This window comes from Oryx dammah, unplaced genomic scaffold (genome assembly GCF_014754425.2).
Source record: "Oryx dammah isolate SB20612 unplaced genomic scaffold, SCBI_Odam_1.1 HiC_scaffold_17, whole genome shotgun sequence".
NCBI lineage: Eukaryota > Metazoa > Chordata > Mammalia > Artiodactyla > Bovidae > Oryx > Oryx dammah.
This window is the reverse complement of record NW_024070201.1, coordinates 31453489-31473413: the sequence shown is the minus strand read 5'-3', so window position 1 is coordinate 31473413 and position 19925 is coordinate 31453489. Positions and strand designations below refer to the sequence as shown.

Below are 19925 nucleotides of genomic sequence, written 5' to 3'. Positions count from 1 at the left end.
CTTATGCCTGTGTGTGTATGTATAACTTATTGTCCTTAACTCTTTTACACAAATGGAAAACCATTACACACGTAATTATGCTCTTTGGTTCTTTTACTTAATAATACCGCTTGGGAATTTTTCCAAATCAGTACATTTAGTTTGTTGTATTTGTGCTGGATGACTGCCCTGTATTCCATCTCAAAGATAAGCTGTAATACTTTTAACCAGTCTTCTCCTGATAGATGTTTGTTTCAAATCTTTTGTTTTTACAAGTAATAGTAGCGCAAACATGATTTTCCATATACCTTGGCACACATGTAAAAGTGTGGCTAAATTCCTAGAAGTGGAATCTGATACAAGCTTTCATCTATTCCTGAGACCCATTACCAAGTTCTCAGTCCTGCACAAGGGAGCTGCAGATGGTTAAGTGGCCGTTCATTCTGTGCTTCAAGTAAAAACCTGATGCTTGTGGAGAAGAACTATCCTCTCATCCCTTTCCTTCCCTCCTCCCACCCCCTCACACTGAATGCATACCCACGCACACGCGCACACACACACGGATCCTGGAATCCGCATCTCCAGCTCCCCAGGTCCTCGGTCTGAGCGTGGAGCCCTGCAATTAAGACCTCCTCAAAAAATAAAACATTCCTCTGTGCTCCTGGCATTAGGAAACTTACCAGAAACAAATATTGCTCGTCCCCACTGACAAGGACTGTTCTGTTGTGCTGCGAAGTAGTCAAGCTCTTGGGGTTGCGATAGAGGTCAAGAAAGGACGTGGCATAGAAGATACCGTAAACCTGGTAAAAGGAGAGATCAGAAAAGGGCACCAGTTCAGTGGCCAGTGACCTCACTCTCATGAAAGCCCTGATTTAAGACCCTGGGAACTGCTCCACATGAGCACACAAAGAAGTCTTCACTCGGCATCTATTTCATCAGCGTTTACAGAGAAGGCACCCTGGGCCAGGCAGCGGCTTCCCACCTACGAAGACAAACAAGACGTGGTCTCTGTCCTCAGAGCTCGCTTTCTTGAGGAAAGCCAGGCAAAGAAGAAAAACAGATTTATAAATAACGAGTTGTAAATACAAAACTCCTGGAAGCTATCCTAGAAGACTGCATGATAAGCTGGGAAAAAGAGGGAATGACCAAGAAGTGGGGACACTCTTCTACTGTGATGGGGGTAGCGAGTGTGCAAGCTGGTGGAGAGAGTGTGTGGAGGGAGGGCGGACACTGCCGGCTGCCCAGCAGGTCCCTGATCGCCCCTCCCCCCGCAGCAGAATCCTGGTTCTCAGTGAGTTGCTACCTGGAAACAAGCCCGCATCCTGCATCCCACCTCCCTCCTCCAGGCAGGAGAGGCCAGGTGACAGGGATGGTCAACAAGATGTTAGCAGACATCCTGGGCAGGACCTCAGTGGGGCTCATGGAAATGCAGGGAGAGCACTTCTTCCCCCTCCCGCTGCCTGGAGTATACACGGTGACGTGGGCCAGTCCAACCCCTGGACTGAAAGCCCTGCCACAGGCCAGGGTGGCAGGGCACTGGCTGTTGTCATTCAGTCACTAAGTTGTGCTCAACTCTTTGCAACCCCAAGGGCTGCAGCAAGCCAGGCTTTCCTGTTCTTCACCATCTCCTGGAGTTTGCTCAAACTCGTCCATTCAATCAGTGATGCCACCCAACCATCTCATTCTCTGTCACCCCCCCTTCTTCTTTTGCCCTCAATCTTCCCCTCAATCTTTTCCAATGAGTCAGCTCTTTGCATCAGGTGGCCAAAGTATTGGAGCTTCAGCATCAGTCCTTCCAATGAATATTCAGGGTTAATTTCCTTTAGGATTGACTGGTTTCATCTCCTTGCTATCCAAAGGACTCTCAAGAGTCTTCTCTGGCACCACAGTTTGAAAGCATCAATTCTTCAGTGCTCAGCCCTCTTTATGGTCCAACTCTCACATCCATATAAGAAAAACCACAGCTCTGACTACACAGACCTTTGTCGGTAGGGCCTGGGAAACGGATCAAACGATGTTGCTAATATAGAAGCCCCGGATGGTTGAACTCCAAACTCTGAACAACTCATAATTAGGAGGGAAATAAACTGTTGAAAGCCACTCCTGTTCTATGTGGCCATTCTTAACCCTAAGTGATATACATGGAGTTTAAAGCAGGAGGTGGGAGTCTGATGGCCCTTGTAGAGAGCAAAGTGAAGGCTGGGAGTGTTTATAACAGGGTAAGTGTGAGGATGATTTCTTTGTAAGGTAGAGACAGAGGGCATTTTCTCCACGAGCATATAAGCAGGCAAGACGGGAGACTTGAAAACCGTACAGGTCTGGAGAAGCCCTGGGGGTGCAGGAAACCCATCAGGGATTCTCATGTCCCAGATAAACAAATAGGAATGGAGCAGGAATAGGGGAACGAGCGAGTTCAGATGGGACAGCAGAGGGGGACCCAGGGTGCAGGCAGGTCTGGAGAGGATGGGCCTGTGGCCACCACGTGATGGGGGCTCCAGCCAAGAGCCAGGAAAGGGGACCCCAGAGCCCAGGGAGCCAGGGTGTAAGAAGGCCACACTTGCAGTGATAGGAACAGCTGTGGTGGTGGAGACAACAACTCTGGGGGAGACTCCAGCATCCACAGTGAGCTGGAGACAGGTGGAAGCTGAGAGCTTCGTTCAGGGCACTCCGTGGGCCCCTGACCCTCAGAAGGCTACCATGAGTGCAAGCAGACTCAACATGGAGGAGGCTCCTCCTCCAAGTTCACATGTGATAAGACACCAAAATCAAGTCGCAGACCAGTGCTCTATAGACACGCCTACTCTGTGCAGATGGCTGGGTGTGACAGGTAGGCAGGCCTGAGTTGGGCACATAAACCAGAGACAGAGGGCCCTCTCTGAGGTGAGTCCAGTTCCAGGTAAAACAGAGCCCAGGGGTGGCTCTGGGCATCTCATCCCCGTCCCTGCCTCAGAGTGAGGTCCAAGAGTGACAGAAGCGCCCAGACTGTTACTCCAGCTGGACCTGCTGCTGACTAACCCTTGACTGCGGCCAGTGACCTCACCCCTCCGGGCCGTGGTCTCCTCACTGGTAGAGCAGAAACATTTACCCCATAGAGCTGATAAAAGTAGGAAGGGGGAGACTGTGGATGGAGCATGGGCATCATGCCTGGTACACAGTAGGTGCTCAACAACTGTCACCTCCCCTTCCTTCTTCACGGCTGAGCGCAGACAGTTACTGGCAAACCTTGCTTCTTTCCCCACGAACCAGTGCTGCCCCCAATGCACACTGGATGCGCCCTCAGAAGACAGAGGCCAATTCCTCCTCACCAGCCACTGAGGAGTCTTACAGATTTAGTCCCACACACTTTCCCATTTGGAAAACTCAGAAAATGACCCTTCCCTTCAAGATCTTATCAACTAGCTAGGGAGATGAGAGTAGACAGGAGATATCAAATCAGATCCGCAGCGTCTGATGAAACAGGCTGCATGGCACCAACTCTAAGGATTTAGTTCTTAAGGGAAGGAGACCAAGTAGAAGAGCTAGGATTTGACTGCACAGCAGGAGGGAGAAAGTTTCCAGGGAAGACAGAGCAAGAGCCATGGGGCAGAGGCAGGAGGTGGATGGAAACAGCCCTGGGAAGATGTGCCTAAAAGCAAAGGAAGGTGCGCACTGGGGAGGGTGGGAAGGCAAAACCAGACTCAAAAAGCAGCACGGATCTAATCCCAGTGCATCAAATGCATTAAAATGAATAAATAAAAGAAACAAAAAGACCCAAGTACAAGTGCAGTGGGGACCCTGGAATGAATAGGGAGGCATGTCTTATGGGGGCGGCGGCCGAGAAGACACCCTGTGGATGGGGGATCCCCCGGTGGGGGAGGGGCGAGAGGAACCCGGGCATGGTCCTCAGGTGCCATACTCATTGTCAAGGCAACTGACTTCTCACCCATCCCCAGGTAAGACCCCCCGGCCCCCCGCAGTGCCTGATCAGGAATGTGACCCCTCTTCATACTCGGCTTAAACAACAGGGTTCTTTTTTCTTAGATGCCAGGCCAGGTTGTAGAAAGGGATGTCAGGTGCCTCTTGGAGGCAATCCAGAGCTGACCAAGAGGCTAGCTTGTGTTTGGGATAAGGAAAAAGGGCAGTGGCGGGGGGAGCCCTGGGGGTGTCCGGTGGCCTAGTGCCAGGGGAGGGTCCATCCTCAGTCTGCAGAGGTCATCCAGGCTGACTTACCACATTCCTGGGGCCGGTCCAGGTGCATTCCACTGCCGTCTGATTGATGGCCTTGGCTTTGAGGCTCGGGGCGGGTGGGCGGACACCTCTGGTTGTGACACGCTTGAATGCCAGAGGACTGTCCCCCAGGTCGGTCTTGGCCCAGGCAGAAATCTCGTAGGGCGTATGAGCTGTCAGGTTGCCAACTGGGGAAACAGGGTCAAAGGGTTGGAGCAGTGGTCTTTATACGCACACTCAATTTTTAAATTAAAAACAAATTTTCTTCTTTTGCACATGTCTTTATATGTACACCTTATTTTTTTACATTTTTTTTCCTTTTTATCTTTTGACTGTGCCATGCGGCATGTAGGATCTTAGCCCCTCAATCAGGGATCGAACTCTCACCCACTGTGTTAGCAGTGTGGAATCTTAACCCCTGGACCACCAGGGAAGTCCACCTATTTTTTCCAATGTAACCTCTCCATTTAAGTGAGTCTCTCATGTAGGAAGTTTATTATTTTCTGAATTCACTCAGCATGATTTATTAATGAAAACTGCAAATAACACAGTGCATGGGCATGGAAAAAATTCCTTTAAAGCTGACCATCTGTGGATATAAATTGATACGATCCTTGTGGAGAGCCATTTGGCCTTGTGAGGGTCTTGAAATCCTTCATAATCTTCAATCCAGGTACAAGAGAGGGATCCAAAAAGTTGTGCAATCAGGATGTCTGTCACTGGATTTGTTGCAGCAGAAAAAAGTATAATCATCTGATCACCCAACAACAAGGCAACAGTTAAATTAGGTGCATCCGTGAACTTCATGTCCATTCCATGAACTGTTACACAGCCACTAGAAGTTGTTTCCAAGAATACATAGTGCGACTGGAAAATTCTGTGATTTAGATTCAGTAAAAAAAGCAGGAAGTAAAGTATATACAGTATATATAAAGAAATCAATGAGGAGGAAAAGTACGAAGTTAGGAGATACTCAAAATTATTAATAAAAGTGGTTTCCCTAGGAAGTGAAATTATAGGAATTCAAAAATTTTATTATACATGTTTTTGTTTTCTAAATTTTCTGTAATAAAGATATGCCCCTTTCTAAGTCGGGAAACTGTCACCAGAAACTAAAAGAGCAGTGAGCCATAAGAAGGATATGCTTAATGGGAATTAAACATTGTAAATGTAACATTGTAAATCACTGTTATCATTGTAAATCAACTATATTTCCATAGAAATAAATATCAAGCAGAAAAAAAAAGAAGGATATGCTAAGAGGACAGCCTCTGGAGTCAAGAGGACTTGGGTTCAAGGCCTAACTCTATGCTTCCTGGTTGCAGAAGCCAAGAGTAAAGTATTCAAACTCTCCAAGTCCACATCCTTGTTGGTAAGATGTAGAATAATAGCACTTACAGTGGCTGGCTGTTGCAGGGAATAAAAAAGAAAACGCTCATCAACGAGTGCTTTGCCTGGCCCCTGGCGCGAAGCAGGCCTTTGTGGGTCTCAGCCAGTGGCTCGTGGGACTTTTGTCCCCCACTCCACCAGTTTCTCTTGGTGTGATGTGGGGGCAATGGGATCGCAGCCTTCGGAATTAGAGATGTGGCTTCCAATCCCGGCTCTGCTGCCTTCTGAGGGAACCACTCGATCCCTGAACCTTATGTTCTGATCCATAAAATGAGGATATCCCGCAGCATCATTTTTGAAATGTTAGGTAATAAAACACACACAGAGTGCCTGCTGGGTAAATGCTTGCACACGCTAAGTACCCAATGATAGCTTTACTCTTGTGTAACCTCCTTGGGCAACCTATGTATGTGTATACATATATTATAGAATACTTGTTAGGATTGGAAGTACTTTGCAATCAGGTTAGAAGGGAAAAGAAGCTCTCATGTCCTTCTCTACATTCACATGCAGCCTTGGCCATTGAAGGTTTTGTCTTAGAAGGAATTAAAATCCTTCCTTTAGCCTATTTTCAGATGTGAGGACTTTGAGATTCACTATTTACACAGATCCAAGATGAACTGGAACCCCTTCTTCTCTCAGTCTATTGGCCCATTTGTTCAACAAATATTTACAAAATGCCAATTACGCCACAGCCCTACACCACCTTGTGTTAATATCAGCAAAAGAGGAGCGAACCAGGGGGTTAAAAAGAGAGGTAATTAATCCCGAGAATTCTTTGGGGAGGGAAAACATTATCTGTAAAAGGTTAATCTGACTTCTTTCCAGCGTTTCATCCTTTTTAAGCCTCCAACTTCCCTGAAGAGCCATCAGATTAGAAGGGGGATTTGGGGAACCACCCAGTGGATTCCTCACCTGGGCTCAGGAGCCACTGACAGGATCTTCCATGGACAACACGGGCCCACTCAGAACGGCTGCAGAGAAGACCCCTCACCTTTCCTGGCCCCCCACACAAGCTCTACTGCCAGGAAAGCCTCAGTCTAGCCTTCCTCCTTCCTGCTTACACACCAACTAGCTCCGGGACGCTACCTTTCTGCGACAAGACGGTCCCTCGGAAGTTCAACGTTCTCTTCTCCTGTCTGTGGGCGTCAAACGACCAGAAGAGGCTCACCACATAGCCATTCACCTGCCGAGAGTCAAGAGCCAGGTTACACGGGCAGTGCACACGCACAGACCTCACCAGACAGGAAGCGCAGGACTTCCCTGCTGTTCCTTGGGTATCTCCCTTATTATAAAGAACGGGCTGGCCCTTTGGGTCCTTAGACCAGTTCTATTTGTGCTAGCCCTGAACAATCATACTCCTCCAAGCTTCTAAAAATGAATGTGCAACAATTTATAACATAAAATATAGATTCTATTGTGTATTAACATATATATCTATATACACACACATATATATAAGCAATCTAGAAAAATGTTACTGATGAACCTATTTGCAGGATGGGAACAGAGACGCAGACAAGGAGAATGAACTTGTGGATACAGGGGCAGAAGGAGAGGATGGGACAAACATACACACTATGATGTGTTACAATAGAAAGCCAGTGGGAAGTTGCTGTACAGCACAGAGATTACCTCGGTGCTCTGAGATGACCTAGAGGGGTGGGATGGAAGGAAGGAGGCTCAAAAGAGAGGGGATATATGTACACATATAATTGATTCATGCTACTGTACAGCAGAAACTAACACAATTATACTCCAATTTTAAAATATTGTTAAATAGATTCAAGGAAACAAAAAAATTAATGCAAAATAAAAGGACAAGAACCAACTAAAAGGGAACAAAGAAGAAAATCTGAAAAGGTAATTAGATTACAGTAATTAAGGATCCATCTTAGCTCAGATGGGCGTCCTCGGTGGCTGAGCAGTAAAGTATCCACAGGCCGTGCAGGAGCTACAGGAGATGCGGGTTCGATCCCTGGGTCAGGAAGACCTCCTAGAGAAGGGCATAGCAACCCACCCCAGTATTCTTGCCAGGAGAATCCCACAGACAGAGGAGCCTGGCGGGCTATCGTCCATAGGATCGAAAAGAGTCGGACACGGCTGAAGCAACTTAGCACACACACGCGTGCTTAGCTCAGGTAGTCCTTGCAGTCAAGGCCAAGAGGTCACAATGAAGGTGGCTTGGTCAGATCTCGTGGGCTTCTCCAGGCAAGAATACTGCAGTGGGTTGCCATTCCCTTCTCCAGGGGATCTTCCTGACCCAGAATCAAATCCAGGTCTCCCACACTGCAGGCAGATTCTTTACCATCTGAGCCACCAGGGAAGCCCCCACTGTCTAACAGAAGCAAATATATCCATGAGTCAGGAAAGACTTCCTCCTCTGAGTCCTGAGCTCACAGAAAGATTTGACCTAAAAGTCTTTAACAATATTAGACAATGACCCAAATTAAAATGTGTTCAAGACCAAAGACTAGAGAGACAAGGTCTACGCAAGGCCATTTCTGGCATCAGCGGTCCCTGAAGCCAAGAGCATTGAGACCACACTGTAGCGCAGTCAATGGCACGAGGACTCTGCAGGCCTTTGGTCCCACCATCTGGGACGGATATGAGGAAAAACAAAGAGGAGAAAACACTATGGAAGGTGAACGGCAGCGTGAGAAACCAGGGGACACAGACAGCTACGGGGAAGGTGGCCACCCTGATGGACCAAGCAGAGGGCATGAAGGTGCTGGAAGGGGAAGGACTCTGGGTGCACACAGGTGGATATGTGTCCGAGGTTTCTGACTCTTCCCTAAGACCCTCTTCCACTGAGGGAATCTCTACATTAGCGCTCAGCAACCAGGAAATCCAACAAAGCTGAAAATTACAGGGCAAACATATTCTGTTAACACCAACTCTTTATTTGCACTGTAGCTGTGAACCATTTAATTATATGGTTAAAAAAAAAAAAAGGCACCAGGCTGAGGGAGAATAATTACATGGGAAGACTCTAGTTGTTCTTCGTGGGGGAAGGAGCCAGCCTAGGTGTGGTATTTTAGCTTCGCTGGAACGAGTCATTCTTTTCTCTTAATCTTCCTGTCCTCTGCTCTATCGGTTCCCACGCAAAGTAAAGCCCCACCTGACTGCCGGTTTGAAAGTCCACGTTACCTTGATGTCCGTGTCCATGGAGAGGGTAAAGCTTAGAAAATTTTCACCGTAGCTGTCAATGCGGATGTCTGGTGGTGGGATCACTGAGAACAAAAAAGGGAATTCAAAGAGAGAAACCGTGTGATGAAAAGTGAAGAAGGCAGGACTTCACAGTTTTCAACTCAAGGGACAAAGCGATCTTTCAGTTGGGAAAGAAAAGGCGTTGCTTTGGCACTTCTGACTCCTCTACGCTTTTACTACTGTTGCCCTGAGGCTGAGGCTGGGGCTGGGTCCACAGTTGCCTGGTGAACACAGAACTATCTCGGCTGGGTCAGCTATCCCGGCAATTGGGTCGAGCAGAAAAGATCCATTATGTAAATGCCCCAAATCAGCCCAGCTTCAGCCTGGTTCTGAAAAGTCTGGGGGTGAAGCAACTGTACTGGCACCAGTGAAGTCCCCGTGGCCTCAGGTCCTTTTTGAAGGTTGACAGCATGCTAAATCTTAAGTCCTAACTTGTAGATGTACGCAGGACGAAATGGAAAGAATCTGGGCCCTGGAATTCAAATTCCTGTTGAGACACTTAGCAACCGTGTGCCCTGGGGCGAGTTACCTGTCCTTGCTAAACCTAGAGATACCATCTGTACTTCACAGAGATGGGAAAATTCACTAAAATAATGTGTCTTGATACTCAAAGTTCCCTTTCTCTCTTTCCGGTAAAGTCCCACCCATGACAGATTAAAGACCTGATGAGATACTGGCATCCTCATCAAGATCAGAGCTTGGGACTTCCCTGAGTGGTCCAGTGGTTAAGAATCTGCCTTGCAATACAGGGGATGTGGGTTCAATCCTGGTCAGGGAACTAAGACTCCACATGCCACGGAGCAACTAAGCCCACACACTACAACTAGAGAAGCTGTGCACCCCAACAAAACATCCTGTGTGCCACAATTAAGACCCCATGCTGCCTAATTAATAGATTTAATCTAAAAAAAAAAAAAACACCAGAGCTCAGCCTGGGAGCTAAGGGGGCAGGGAAAGGGTAGCAGAGAGAAAAAGACTCCTCTTGGCTCAAGTGAATAGCACCACACTGGTCATTTTGAATGTCTACCCACCAGAAACCCAGCAGTGTCCTGCAGGTGTAACCTAAGAGGGCTTGATGGGGTCAGCTTCATCAGAATATAACATTCAAATGGATTAGATTCTCAGCACATATGCCTTTTATATCAGCAAGGCAAGAAAGACCCAAAGGAGTAGCTAAGACTTGGCGGCAAAGAGATGGTTCAAACATTACAGGAGTCTCTCTAGATGTTCAATAAAAGTGGGCTTGAGGAAAATACAGCATGCAGAAGAAGAAAGGGTATTAGGAGTTGCAGGCAGCCAGCTCAGAGCAAAATAGTTCAGGTGCTGCTATTAACCTGACCTGGGTTATAATCATAGTGGTGGAAGTTACAGCACAATCCTCTCCAAGTCCCAGTGTCCTCAGCCACCCAATAAGTGTAAGAATACTCACAGGGTTGATAAGGATTAGGAGAGATAAATTCCTATAAAAACAACCTGCAAGGTGCTTGCTGCAGTGCTCAAAACACGGCGGCTGTTGTTACCACTAACCCACTGTGTCCACGATGATGGTGGTGATTCTGGGTGATGCTCCTGCTGTCTCGAATCCCATCTTCCTACCTTACTAGGACCCGAGATCACACACAGATCATAACACATGCTTTTTGACTCTGCACACAGTTGCCTTCTAACCAATACACATATGAGGAGTTGAGGTTCATCCTAAAAATCAATGTTGTTGCTGTTTAATCGCTAAGTCATATCCGACTCTTTGCAACCCCATGGCCTTGTAGCCCGCCAGGCTCCTCTATCCATGGGATTTCCCAGGCAAGAATACTAGAGTGGATTGCTATTCCCTTCTCCAGGAGATCTTCCCGACCCAGGGGTCGAACCCAGGTCTCCTGAGAGCAGCAACACCCAATCACTGAGATTTTCAAATGCAGGTGTGAACTGTGATGAGGACTACAAGATGCTACCTGTTTTCCTGATGACTTTCCAATGTCCCTCCTTTTCAGTAGGTATGGTCAGTATGTTCTGACTGATCGTAGAGGAAAATAATACCACAGTCAAAACTCTAGGGGAGGAGCTTCTTTGGTGGCTCAGTGGTAAACAATCTACCTGCCAATGCAGGAGAACAGGGGTTCGATCCCTGGTCCAGGAAGATCCCACGTGCTGCAGAACAACTGAGCCACAGCTACTGAGCCTGTGCTCGAGAGCCCACGAGCTGCGACAGCTGAAACACACGCACCCTAGAGCCCTTTCTCTGCAGCAAGAAGGTATTGCGATGAGAAGCCCAAGCACTATAGAGTAGTCTTTGCTTGCTGCAACCAGAGAAAAACCCTTGCACCAACAAAGACCCCGCACAGCCAAAAATAACTAAAAAAAAAAAAGAAAAAAGAAAACAAAACACAACTCTAAGGAGTGTGAACTCAGCACACATTTTCCAACATGTACAATCTCCCCGATTCACAGACTGGCTGGCTTCACGAAGTTCAGCTTGGCCCCTGCGCCGATCTCAACCACCCCATGTTTTTAAAGGCAACCAGACCGTGACTCTTCAAGACCCAGAGCCTATTTCTCACAGGCTCAGGTTAAAGCATAATCCCCCGATCACATTCCTGGTGGCATTTCCAGCTTTTGTACCCATCCACCAATCCAGAAATGAAAGTGGCAAGGCTAAGATCAGGAAGATGAGCTGGTGCGTCTCCCACTGAGCATCAGAGCCTTCCGTTCACTTGTTTCAGGTCACTCACTCATCCGTGATTTCATCGGCTCCTACTCTACACCGAGGATGGACTGGCAGCACATGTGAGGCACACGTGCCAAGTGAGAAGCCCCGCCCAAAGGCAGGCCCTGCAGGGGTTCAGGGCTCAGGTTCTGGAGTCAGCAGATCAGGTTCCAACCCCAGCTCTATGTGCAAATGACACAACCTTTCCATTCCCTTATCTGTCCTTACAGTTGTTCTGAGAGCTCAATGAGATAAGCTGGTATATGCAGAGCAGCTGGCATGACAGCCTTCCAGGTCCATGACTTTGATCAGCTCTAGTGATAGAAGGAAATGGCAACCCACTCCAGTGGAGAATCCCAGGGACAGAGGAGCCTGGTGGGCTGCCGTCTATGGGGTTGCACAGGGTCGGACATGACTAAAGCGACTTAGCAGCAGCAGCAGCAGCAATAGAAAAACAGAAACTGCCACCTACGTGTTGTTGGTGGCTTCCCCATGGCAGTAACGAGTGTAGGCATGGCACTCTCTTACAGCACCCCACAGATGAAATGGACAAGACCATCTTTATCTTGGCTGAGAAAGGAGGACTCCTTATGTCATGGATACTCCCCCTGAGAAACAGAGCTGGGCATGGCGGCCTTCAGAAATCCACCTGTATGCTTTTGTTACAACAGATGCCCAGTTCTATATAGAAGGAGGAATGATCAACAGTCCCCGCAAAAAGACTTCATGTCTAAAGCACAGCAGAAACACCCAGAGAAGTTTACCTGTTGTGAGAAGTTTACCTATTCTGATCTATGCGTCTTCATTTGCCAGTCACACAGTTTTTTCTAAGGGTTTCTATCTTCTCTAAATCTGCAAACGCTGGAATCATTTACCTTGTCCTTTTATGGTGGTAATGGATTTAGAATCGCTCCAATTTCCTATTCCACGACTGGTCACCGCAGCCACCTTTCAAATCAGAGTGTGAATTAGTATGAAATAAAGGCAACATGCCACACAGCGAGAATCCCAAGTGGGCAAAAGAGGTGAGGCTTTGGCAATATGGGTGGAAGAAATACACACAGAGGGATGCGAGATAGTCTGAGGCGCCTGCAAGGGAAATAAGACAGGGAAAGAGAGCACAGGAGGCAACCTGGGGAAAGGGAACTGTGACAAAGCTGAAATTAGGAAATTTCTGTTGATTGACAGGTGTCAAAGTTTTGCTAAAGGGCAGGGGTGTGAGAGAGAGGGAGTGCGTGCGTGCGTGTGTATGTCCATGTATATGCAGAACCATACACAGGTATGAGACTCTCAGTGTAAGGGAGCTTGTGAATGCACTCAGTGGTCTCCAAACATGCTGTGCACCAACTCTTTTTTCTACTGAAGATTTTGACAATCTATTTCATAAGAACTCCAGAAGATCATTTCATAAATGCCACTTATCACAGCTCTGTCTCTCCCTGCAGCTAAAGATAAGAGGTGGGTGCAAAAGAAACTGGAACTGGAATGCTAGCAGAATATCTGGGTTAACAGCAGGGAGAGCTGCATTAATAATCAATTCTCAGTTATTTGAGTGAAGGTTGATTTGAGTTCTCTATGTGGCCTTGATTTGAGAGACTAAAAGAAAACATGAGCTCCCAGAGCAAGGGACTGGGTATTGAGCAGACCACGAGTCAGCACCTCGTAAAAGAAGGCCTGGAGTTCTCATGAAAGTGCAACCATCTCCCTATGATCCCAGGCCACCCAGGCAGACAGCTGAAACGTGTGCGAACACTCACTCTGACCGTATACTGAGTGTTGACCAGTAGGTTCCTTATTTCTGTAAAGTTGCTAAGAGCTCTCTGGGAGGCCCATGTCTTGGAACCACTCCTGCTATATTCTACCTAAAGAGAGAAAAAAATAAAAATAAAAATACTATACCATGAACAGGTACCAAAGGTCTGGGCATCATAACACCTTACAAAAAGGCAAGAAGAAAGAGGGGAAGGTGGGCTGCAAAGTGTCCCAGCGGATGGATGATTATAAGGCAGTACCAAACCAAGTCCGCATGGCACAGAACATGATTCTGCTCCAGGAGGCCCGGCCATCTCCCACGCTCACCCACACGCCCTGCCCACTCCTGGGAGGAACTTACTATGTACTCCCGAATGAGGCCATGGGTGTGGACGGGTGGGGCCCAGTGGCCCATGATCACTCCTTCCACTTCCCTGTGGAGCGACAGCTGGAGGTTTTGAGGGGCATCTGGCACTGGAAAAAGAAGCCACATGGGGTTAAAATCCATCTGCATCCTTGTCAACTGGAGGAACGTCCCTGAGCTTAAAACACACACGAGAAAGAATCCAGAGCCAGCAGGGGACCTGTGCACCAGAAAGGGGTGTTAGCTTGGTCTTCCCACTGATGGAACATCTTTCCTCCCTGCTGTCCACCCATCAGACCAACAGTGGTTCAGAGTCTGACATAGGCTGGGGGCTCCTAAGGGCTGCAGGACAGAATCACCTGGGTAGGTTAACTCAGCATTGGCCCTGGGCTTCCAGGCTGAGGTTTTGATTCTCAAAGGCAGCTGCCCTGAACTCTCATATTTACATATATGTGCATGGGTGCTACATTGCTTTAGTTGTGTCTGACTCTTTGAGGCCCTATGGATTATAGCTGCTGTCCATGGGATACTCCATGCAAGAGGATTAGAGTGGGTTGCCATGCCCTCCTCCAGGGGATCTTTCCAACCCAGGGACCGAAGCCACATCTCTGTCTCCTATATTGGCGGGAGGGTTCTTTACCACTAGCACCACCTGGGAAGTTCATTTATATATATGTACACACACACACACACACACACACACACACACACACACACACACACTGGGAAGTTCATTTATATATATGTATATACACACACACACACAGATACATATATATACATATATATTTTTATATGCATATACACATACATATACATGTATTTTTTAGATTCTTTTCCTCTATAGATTATTACATTATACGAAGTATAGTTCCCTGTACTATCCAGTAGGTCCTTGTTGTTTATCTGTTTTGTATACAGTAGCGTCTGTTAATCCCAACCTCCTAATTTATTGTTCGTTGTTCATAAGTTGATAAGTCATAAGTCATTAAGTCAGGTCAGACTCTTTGTGACCCCATGGACTGCAGCATGCCAGACTTCCCTGTCCTTCACTATCTCCTAGAGTTGCTTAAACCCTTAATTTATCAGTTCAGTTCAGTTGCTCAGTCGTGTCCGATTCTCTGCGACCCCATGAATTGCAGCACACCAGGCCTCCCTGTCCATCACCAACTCCAGTTCCCCTTAGGTAACCATAAGTTTGGTTTCTATGTTTGTGTGTCTATTTCCGTTTTGTAAATAAGTTCATTTGTACCAGTTTTCTCTATTCCATATATAAGCATTATCATGTGATATTTGTCTTTCTGTCTGGTGGCCTTCACGTAGTAAGTACATTCTCACTTCCTGGCAAGACCATCTTCTAGATCTCCTTCCCCAGGCCTGGACTTCTTCAAGGAGCCTTGTATTCTTTTACTGAAGAATGGTGTTAGAAACCTTGATTGAGTGACAGGTGTGCTCAACGCTATCGAAGTTTTTCTGGGCCTTCCCAGTTGAAGAAACAAGGAAATGCATGCGGTATACTAACTTGTGCAGATACATATACCTATAAAGATTTTATGTGTAAGCACAGGCATGCACAGTAAGATGAACATGGGTTCATATTAACATCTCCAAATGTAAACACGGTTCTGATGGCAACTGAGAATGAAAAGTTCACAAAACCTGGGGAGCAAAGGTCATGGGAACAAGCGCAGTCACCCAACATCACCTACTGTGAAGAAGGGAGGAAGTAGGGAACTCTACAACCCTCGAGCTTTGGTAAATTTCTTTACAGTATGCCCCAAATACTTCTGACATACTTCATGTATTAACGATGCCATCTCCTCAGCACTAAATACTGGGAAATACCTAGAGATGGAAGGCAGAGACAGAAATTAGATAAGAAATGCAAAAGAGGGAAGGGCTGGGGAGATCAAATTAACTTCCTAAGAGAGAAAAACATTATGCACGGTGATCGGTTTGTAATTACACAAATATCGAATCACTATGTCATACATTTGGAACCAACACAGTGTTGTGGGTCAATTATACTTCAATTAAAAAAAAAATCGTGTTAAGATGTCAAAAACAAATGTATGGTTACGGAAGGGGAAAGGGATCAAGGGATAAATGAGGGTTTGGGGATTAACAGATATACACTGTTCTATATAAAATGGCTTCCCAAGTGGCCCTAGTCATAAAGGACCCGCCTGCCAACGCAGGAGACGTAAGGGATGCATGTTCAATCCCTGGATCGGGGAAGATTCCCCTGGAGAAGGAAATGGCTACCCACTCCAGTATTCTTGCCTCCCCATGGACAGAGGAGCCTGGCAGGCTACAGTCCATAGGGTCACAAAGAGCTGGGCATATTCAAAGCAATAAACAACAAGGACCTACTATAGGGCACTGGGGACTATAGTCAGGATCTTGTAACAACCTATAATAGAAACGAATCTGAAAAAGAAGAGCAATATACATGTGTAACTCAATCACTCTGCTGTGTACCTACCTAAAACACTATATAGCAACTACACGTCAAAAAACAGAATTGTGTTTTTTAAAAAAATTATCTGCTATGATAAGGAGAGTGACAGCCAGGACTATAAACTTAGGCACATAAGCGGCACATGTAGTGAGGTTGCCCTGTCCCTGAGCATCCTGGGAAACTCTGCAAATCCACAGAAGGGCTTGTCCCTGCGGCACTCACATCCTTCGGGAGTCCTCAGGGTCACGAAGTCGTTGGTACTGTGCACCTTGCTCAGACACTGGACCTGGACTTTGACCTGATATGTGGTGTCTGGCTTCAAGACTTTCAATACTGTGCTCGTTTTATTGCTGTGGGTCTCCAGAGTATTCCATATGCTCTCTCCAACCACCCTGGCCAAGAGAACAAAGACAGTATCGCATCAAAGCAGCATGGGGTGGCCAAGATGTCTGAACCCGTCAACAGAGTTGCTCGGTGCACACACAAGAGTTTATGGAATACCCAGTGGCAATAAAAACATCATTTTCTTCTCCCGTGGCAAAGAAGGGACCCACCTGTAGTAAATGTTATACACACAAGAAGCAGAGGGCATCTTCTTGGGCCGTGTCCAGGTCAAAGTTACATCCCCAGAGAAGTCTGCTGTCCACTGAAGATTCTGTATTTTGTATACATTTAATTCCTCTAGAGAGAGAAAAGGGGGAAAAAGCAAGAGATACCTTACAAATCTCTGCATTTCAAAGGACACAGGAGGTTCCTTGGTTTCAGGCAGACCTACTGGGCTCTGCATGGTCTGGCCACCATCATCTTAAAACACCCCAGAGAAAAAAAAAGAGTTCAAACCTTCCTATCCACCCTTCCCCAGGGTCTCCTAAATTTCCAGCTGTGATATTTCTCCTTGCATTTCACCTCCTTGTCTGCACTGAGACAAGCCTGATTCTCAACAGAGAATACCACAAATCCAAGGACACTGTCATGGCAAGATCTGTGACTTCTAGAGACTGAGATGCTTATGTGCCCCAGAATCCACATGCTGATGCCTCAACCCCAATGTGATGGTATTGGAGGCGGGTCCTCGGGAGGTGACTAGGTCCTAAGGACGGAGCCCTCGTGAGTGAGGCTAGTGTTTTCATAAAAGAGACCCCAGAGCATTTCCTTCCACCATGGGCCAACACGGAGAACACAGCTGTCTGTGGACCAACAGGTGGGCCCTCGCCAGACACCGAATCTGCTGGGCTTCAGTGTCAGACTCTCCAGCCTCCAGAGCTGTGAGACGTAAGTTTCTGCTGCTTTCATGCCACCTAGTCAGTGGTATTCTGTGATAACAGCCCCCAAAAGATTGCTAAATGCATTTCAGACACAAGGATGGAGTTCACCCCACCGCAAAGCCTGAGGCACTGCGGGAGCAACAATGCCTCAACGCAAGGTGGTGAGGGGTTAGTCGCTCAGTGGTGTCCTACTCTTTGAGACCCCGTGGACCGTAGCCCACCAGGCTCCTCTGTCTGTGGAATTCTCCAGGAAAGAATACTGGAATGGGTTGCCATGCCCTCCTCCAGGGAATCTTCCCAACCCAGGGATCGAACCTGGGTCTCCTGCATTGCAGAGGCAGAGTCTTTATAGTCTGAGCCACCAGACAAGCCCACCAATGCAAGGACTAAAGCAAAAAACAAAGTGGAAACCCCAGTCTCGACCAGCATCTCCCTGAGAGGGGCGAGGTGAGCTGGAGGCCGTATCAGAGGTGGGACAGGCCTCCTCTGGAGCTCCAACAGTGAGCGAGAACCTTGGCATGTTCAGACTGAGGCAAAGCTCAAACAGGTTCTGCCCTGGGCCCCGCCCAGCGGGTTGGAGGATGAGCCAGGGGTCCTGGGGGGCCACACTCACCGCTGCAGGCGCGCTCGTCGCTCTCGTCTGAGCAGTCCAGGAAGCCGTCGCAGCGCTCGGAGAGCATGATGCAGGCCTCACCGTCCTGGCATTGGAACTCCAGGGCCGTGCAAGTCAGGGTGCTGTGCGTGGCTGCAACACGTGAGGGTCCACAGTCACCAAAGCGTTCCCAGGTTCTGGGAAAGGGAACTCAACCAGCGCTCCCCACCCCATGCAAATATGTACACGATGCTCCATACAATGACTCTATCCAAACGAAAAGGAAGCCAAACAGACCACTAAACCAGGGTGGTGATCCAACAGCAGAGAGTCTACTAACAACGGGTCTTTATAGTCTTCTGGGGAACTTGTGAAGCACAGAGGTTTGCTCCAAACCTGCTGAGGCAGAAACAGCACTGGGCACGTGCAGGACTTACAAGCTCCACAGTGATTCCTCAGAACTGGCCAGCCCTGAGAACTTCTGCTCTAGAACTAGATAATCCTGTTTTCTGGCTGAGGCACTGCACCCACTTCTGAAAACCACATTTCAGTGACAGGCAGATTCTTTACCACTGAGCCACCAGGGAAGGCCTTAGAAAAGGTTTTAGAACCACTAGTGAACAGCCTCAGAAGCCCAAGATGGGATTCATCCACCCATTTATCTATCCATCTATCCATCGAACTTTTAGGGAGGTTCTATCATGAATCAGATACTGTTTAAGACGCTAAGGATATGGTGATATGTGAAACAAAGGACCTAACCTCACAGAGCTTACCAAGAGAAAGAGCAAACAAGTAAGCAAATACGTTATTTTAGACAGTGATAGAACTACAAAGAAACATACTGAGAGTAACTGGAAGAGAGTGATGGGGATTATACAGGAGAGTCAGGGAAGGACTCTATGCTCAGAGGGGATTGTTATGGAAGATACCAAGATCCCCATCACAGAATTACCACCCCTCCACTTGCTAGGAACGTGGTAAAATATAATCAAAAAACACATGAACAGTCAAGCTGAAAGATGTCTGACGTTTCTTTAGGAAACATCTCAATATTTTCAAAGGAAGACAACATGGTTTTTAGAAACTGGGAATAAGGCTGTCTGAAAATTCTTAAACTGGTTCTTAAACAGATGATTAATGGGCACTTAAAACAATGTAGTAGCCTTCAGGGGCCAGCTTCTCTAAGAAGAGGCATGTCATGCTAATCTCATTTCCTTTGTTGATGGGGTTATCCGATTAATGGATTGAGGAAAATTGTAGACAGAGCACATCTTGATTTGAAGCCCCTTAACCGAGCGATTTCCTTATGTACAAGACAGATTTGAAACAGGCAAAAGATATTTATTTAAAGAACACCCATTAATGAATTAATCTCACCCAAGAGGAAGGTCCTATTTCATTTCCTCTTTGTTAATTATGGTTAATGTTCTTCTTACCGTACTTATCTGGCTTAGACGTTCCTACTATGATTTTGATGAGTGTTGGATCAACCTGCCCTGTTATCTGAATGTCCCAAAGGTCCACTTTGTTCAGTCTCTTCACGTAAGTGCAGGATTTTACGCTAATCCCCATTTAATTTCTGTGTTGTTTTGGAGTATTCCTCCCTACAAGAACTTTCCACATGGTATGATGAGAAGATCACAGTTTCGCACAAAGAAAATACTAAGTAAATGCCCCAATCTGCTGTGTACAAGGCGACCCTCTTTGAAGTTTAACTTTCCTATGTCTAAAATGGAGGCATAAAGCCAGAATTTATTAATATGAGACCCAAAGCACAAGCACGAGCTATCCTGCTCTCCTGGAGCCTCCCCGGGGGCAGACGGCCCTGCCGACCACTCACGGCAGTTGGCCTCGTCCTGGCCATCCTGGCAATCCTGGTGGCCGTCACAGCGCCTCCAGTTGGGGATACACTTCTTCGGTTGGCGGCACTCGAATTCAAACCGGTCGCACCGCCCGAGCTGGGTAGGAGTGGAGGCAGCAGTCACATTGGCTAGAAGAAA

The 19925-nt window shown here is 47.2% G+C and overlaps 1 protein-coding gene across 1 annotated transcript in view; it reads right to left on the bottom strand.

The window, feature by feature from the left end:
• The window catches only part of SORL1 (sortilin related receptor 1), a 166267-nt gene that overhangs the window by 14831 nt on the left and 131511 nt on the right, over positions 1–19925 (bottom strand). Inside the window, exons 32-42 of the mRNA XM_040258233.1 lie at positions 19766–19915; positions 17944–18075; positions 16620–16746; positions 16288–16457; positions 13602–13714; positions 13246–13350; positions 12364–12436; positions 8725–8807; positions 6664–6760; positions 4189–4373; positions 660–779 (exon numbers count right to left, since the gene is read on the bottom strand). Of these exons, the coding sequence (XP_040114167.1) occupies positions 660–779; positions 4189–4373; positions 6664–6760; positions 8725–8807; positions 12364–12436; positions 13246–13350; positions 13602–13714; positions 16288–16457; positions 16620–16746; positions 17944–18075; positions 19766–19915 (1355 nt within the window). The remainder of the gene's footprint in view (positions 1–659; positions 780–4188; positions 4374–6663; positions 6761–8724; positions 8808–12363; positions 12437–13245; positions 13351–13601; positions 13715–16287; positions 16458–16619; positions 16747–17943; positions 18076–19765; positions 19916–19925) is intronic.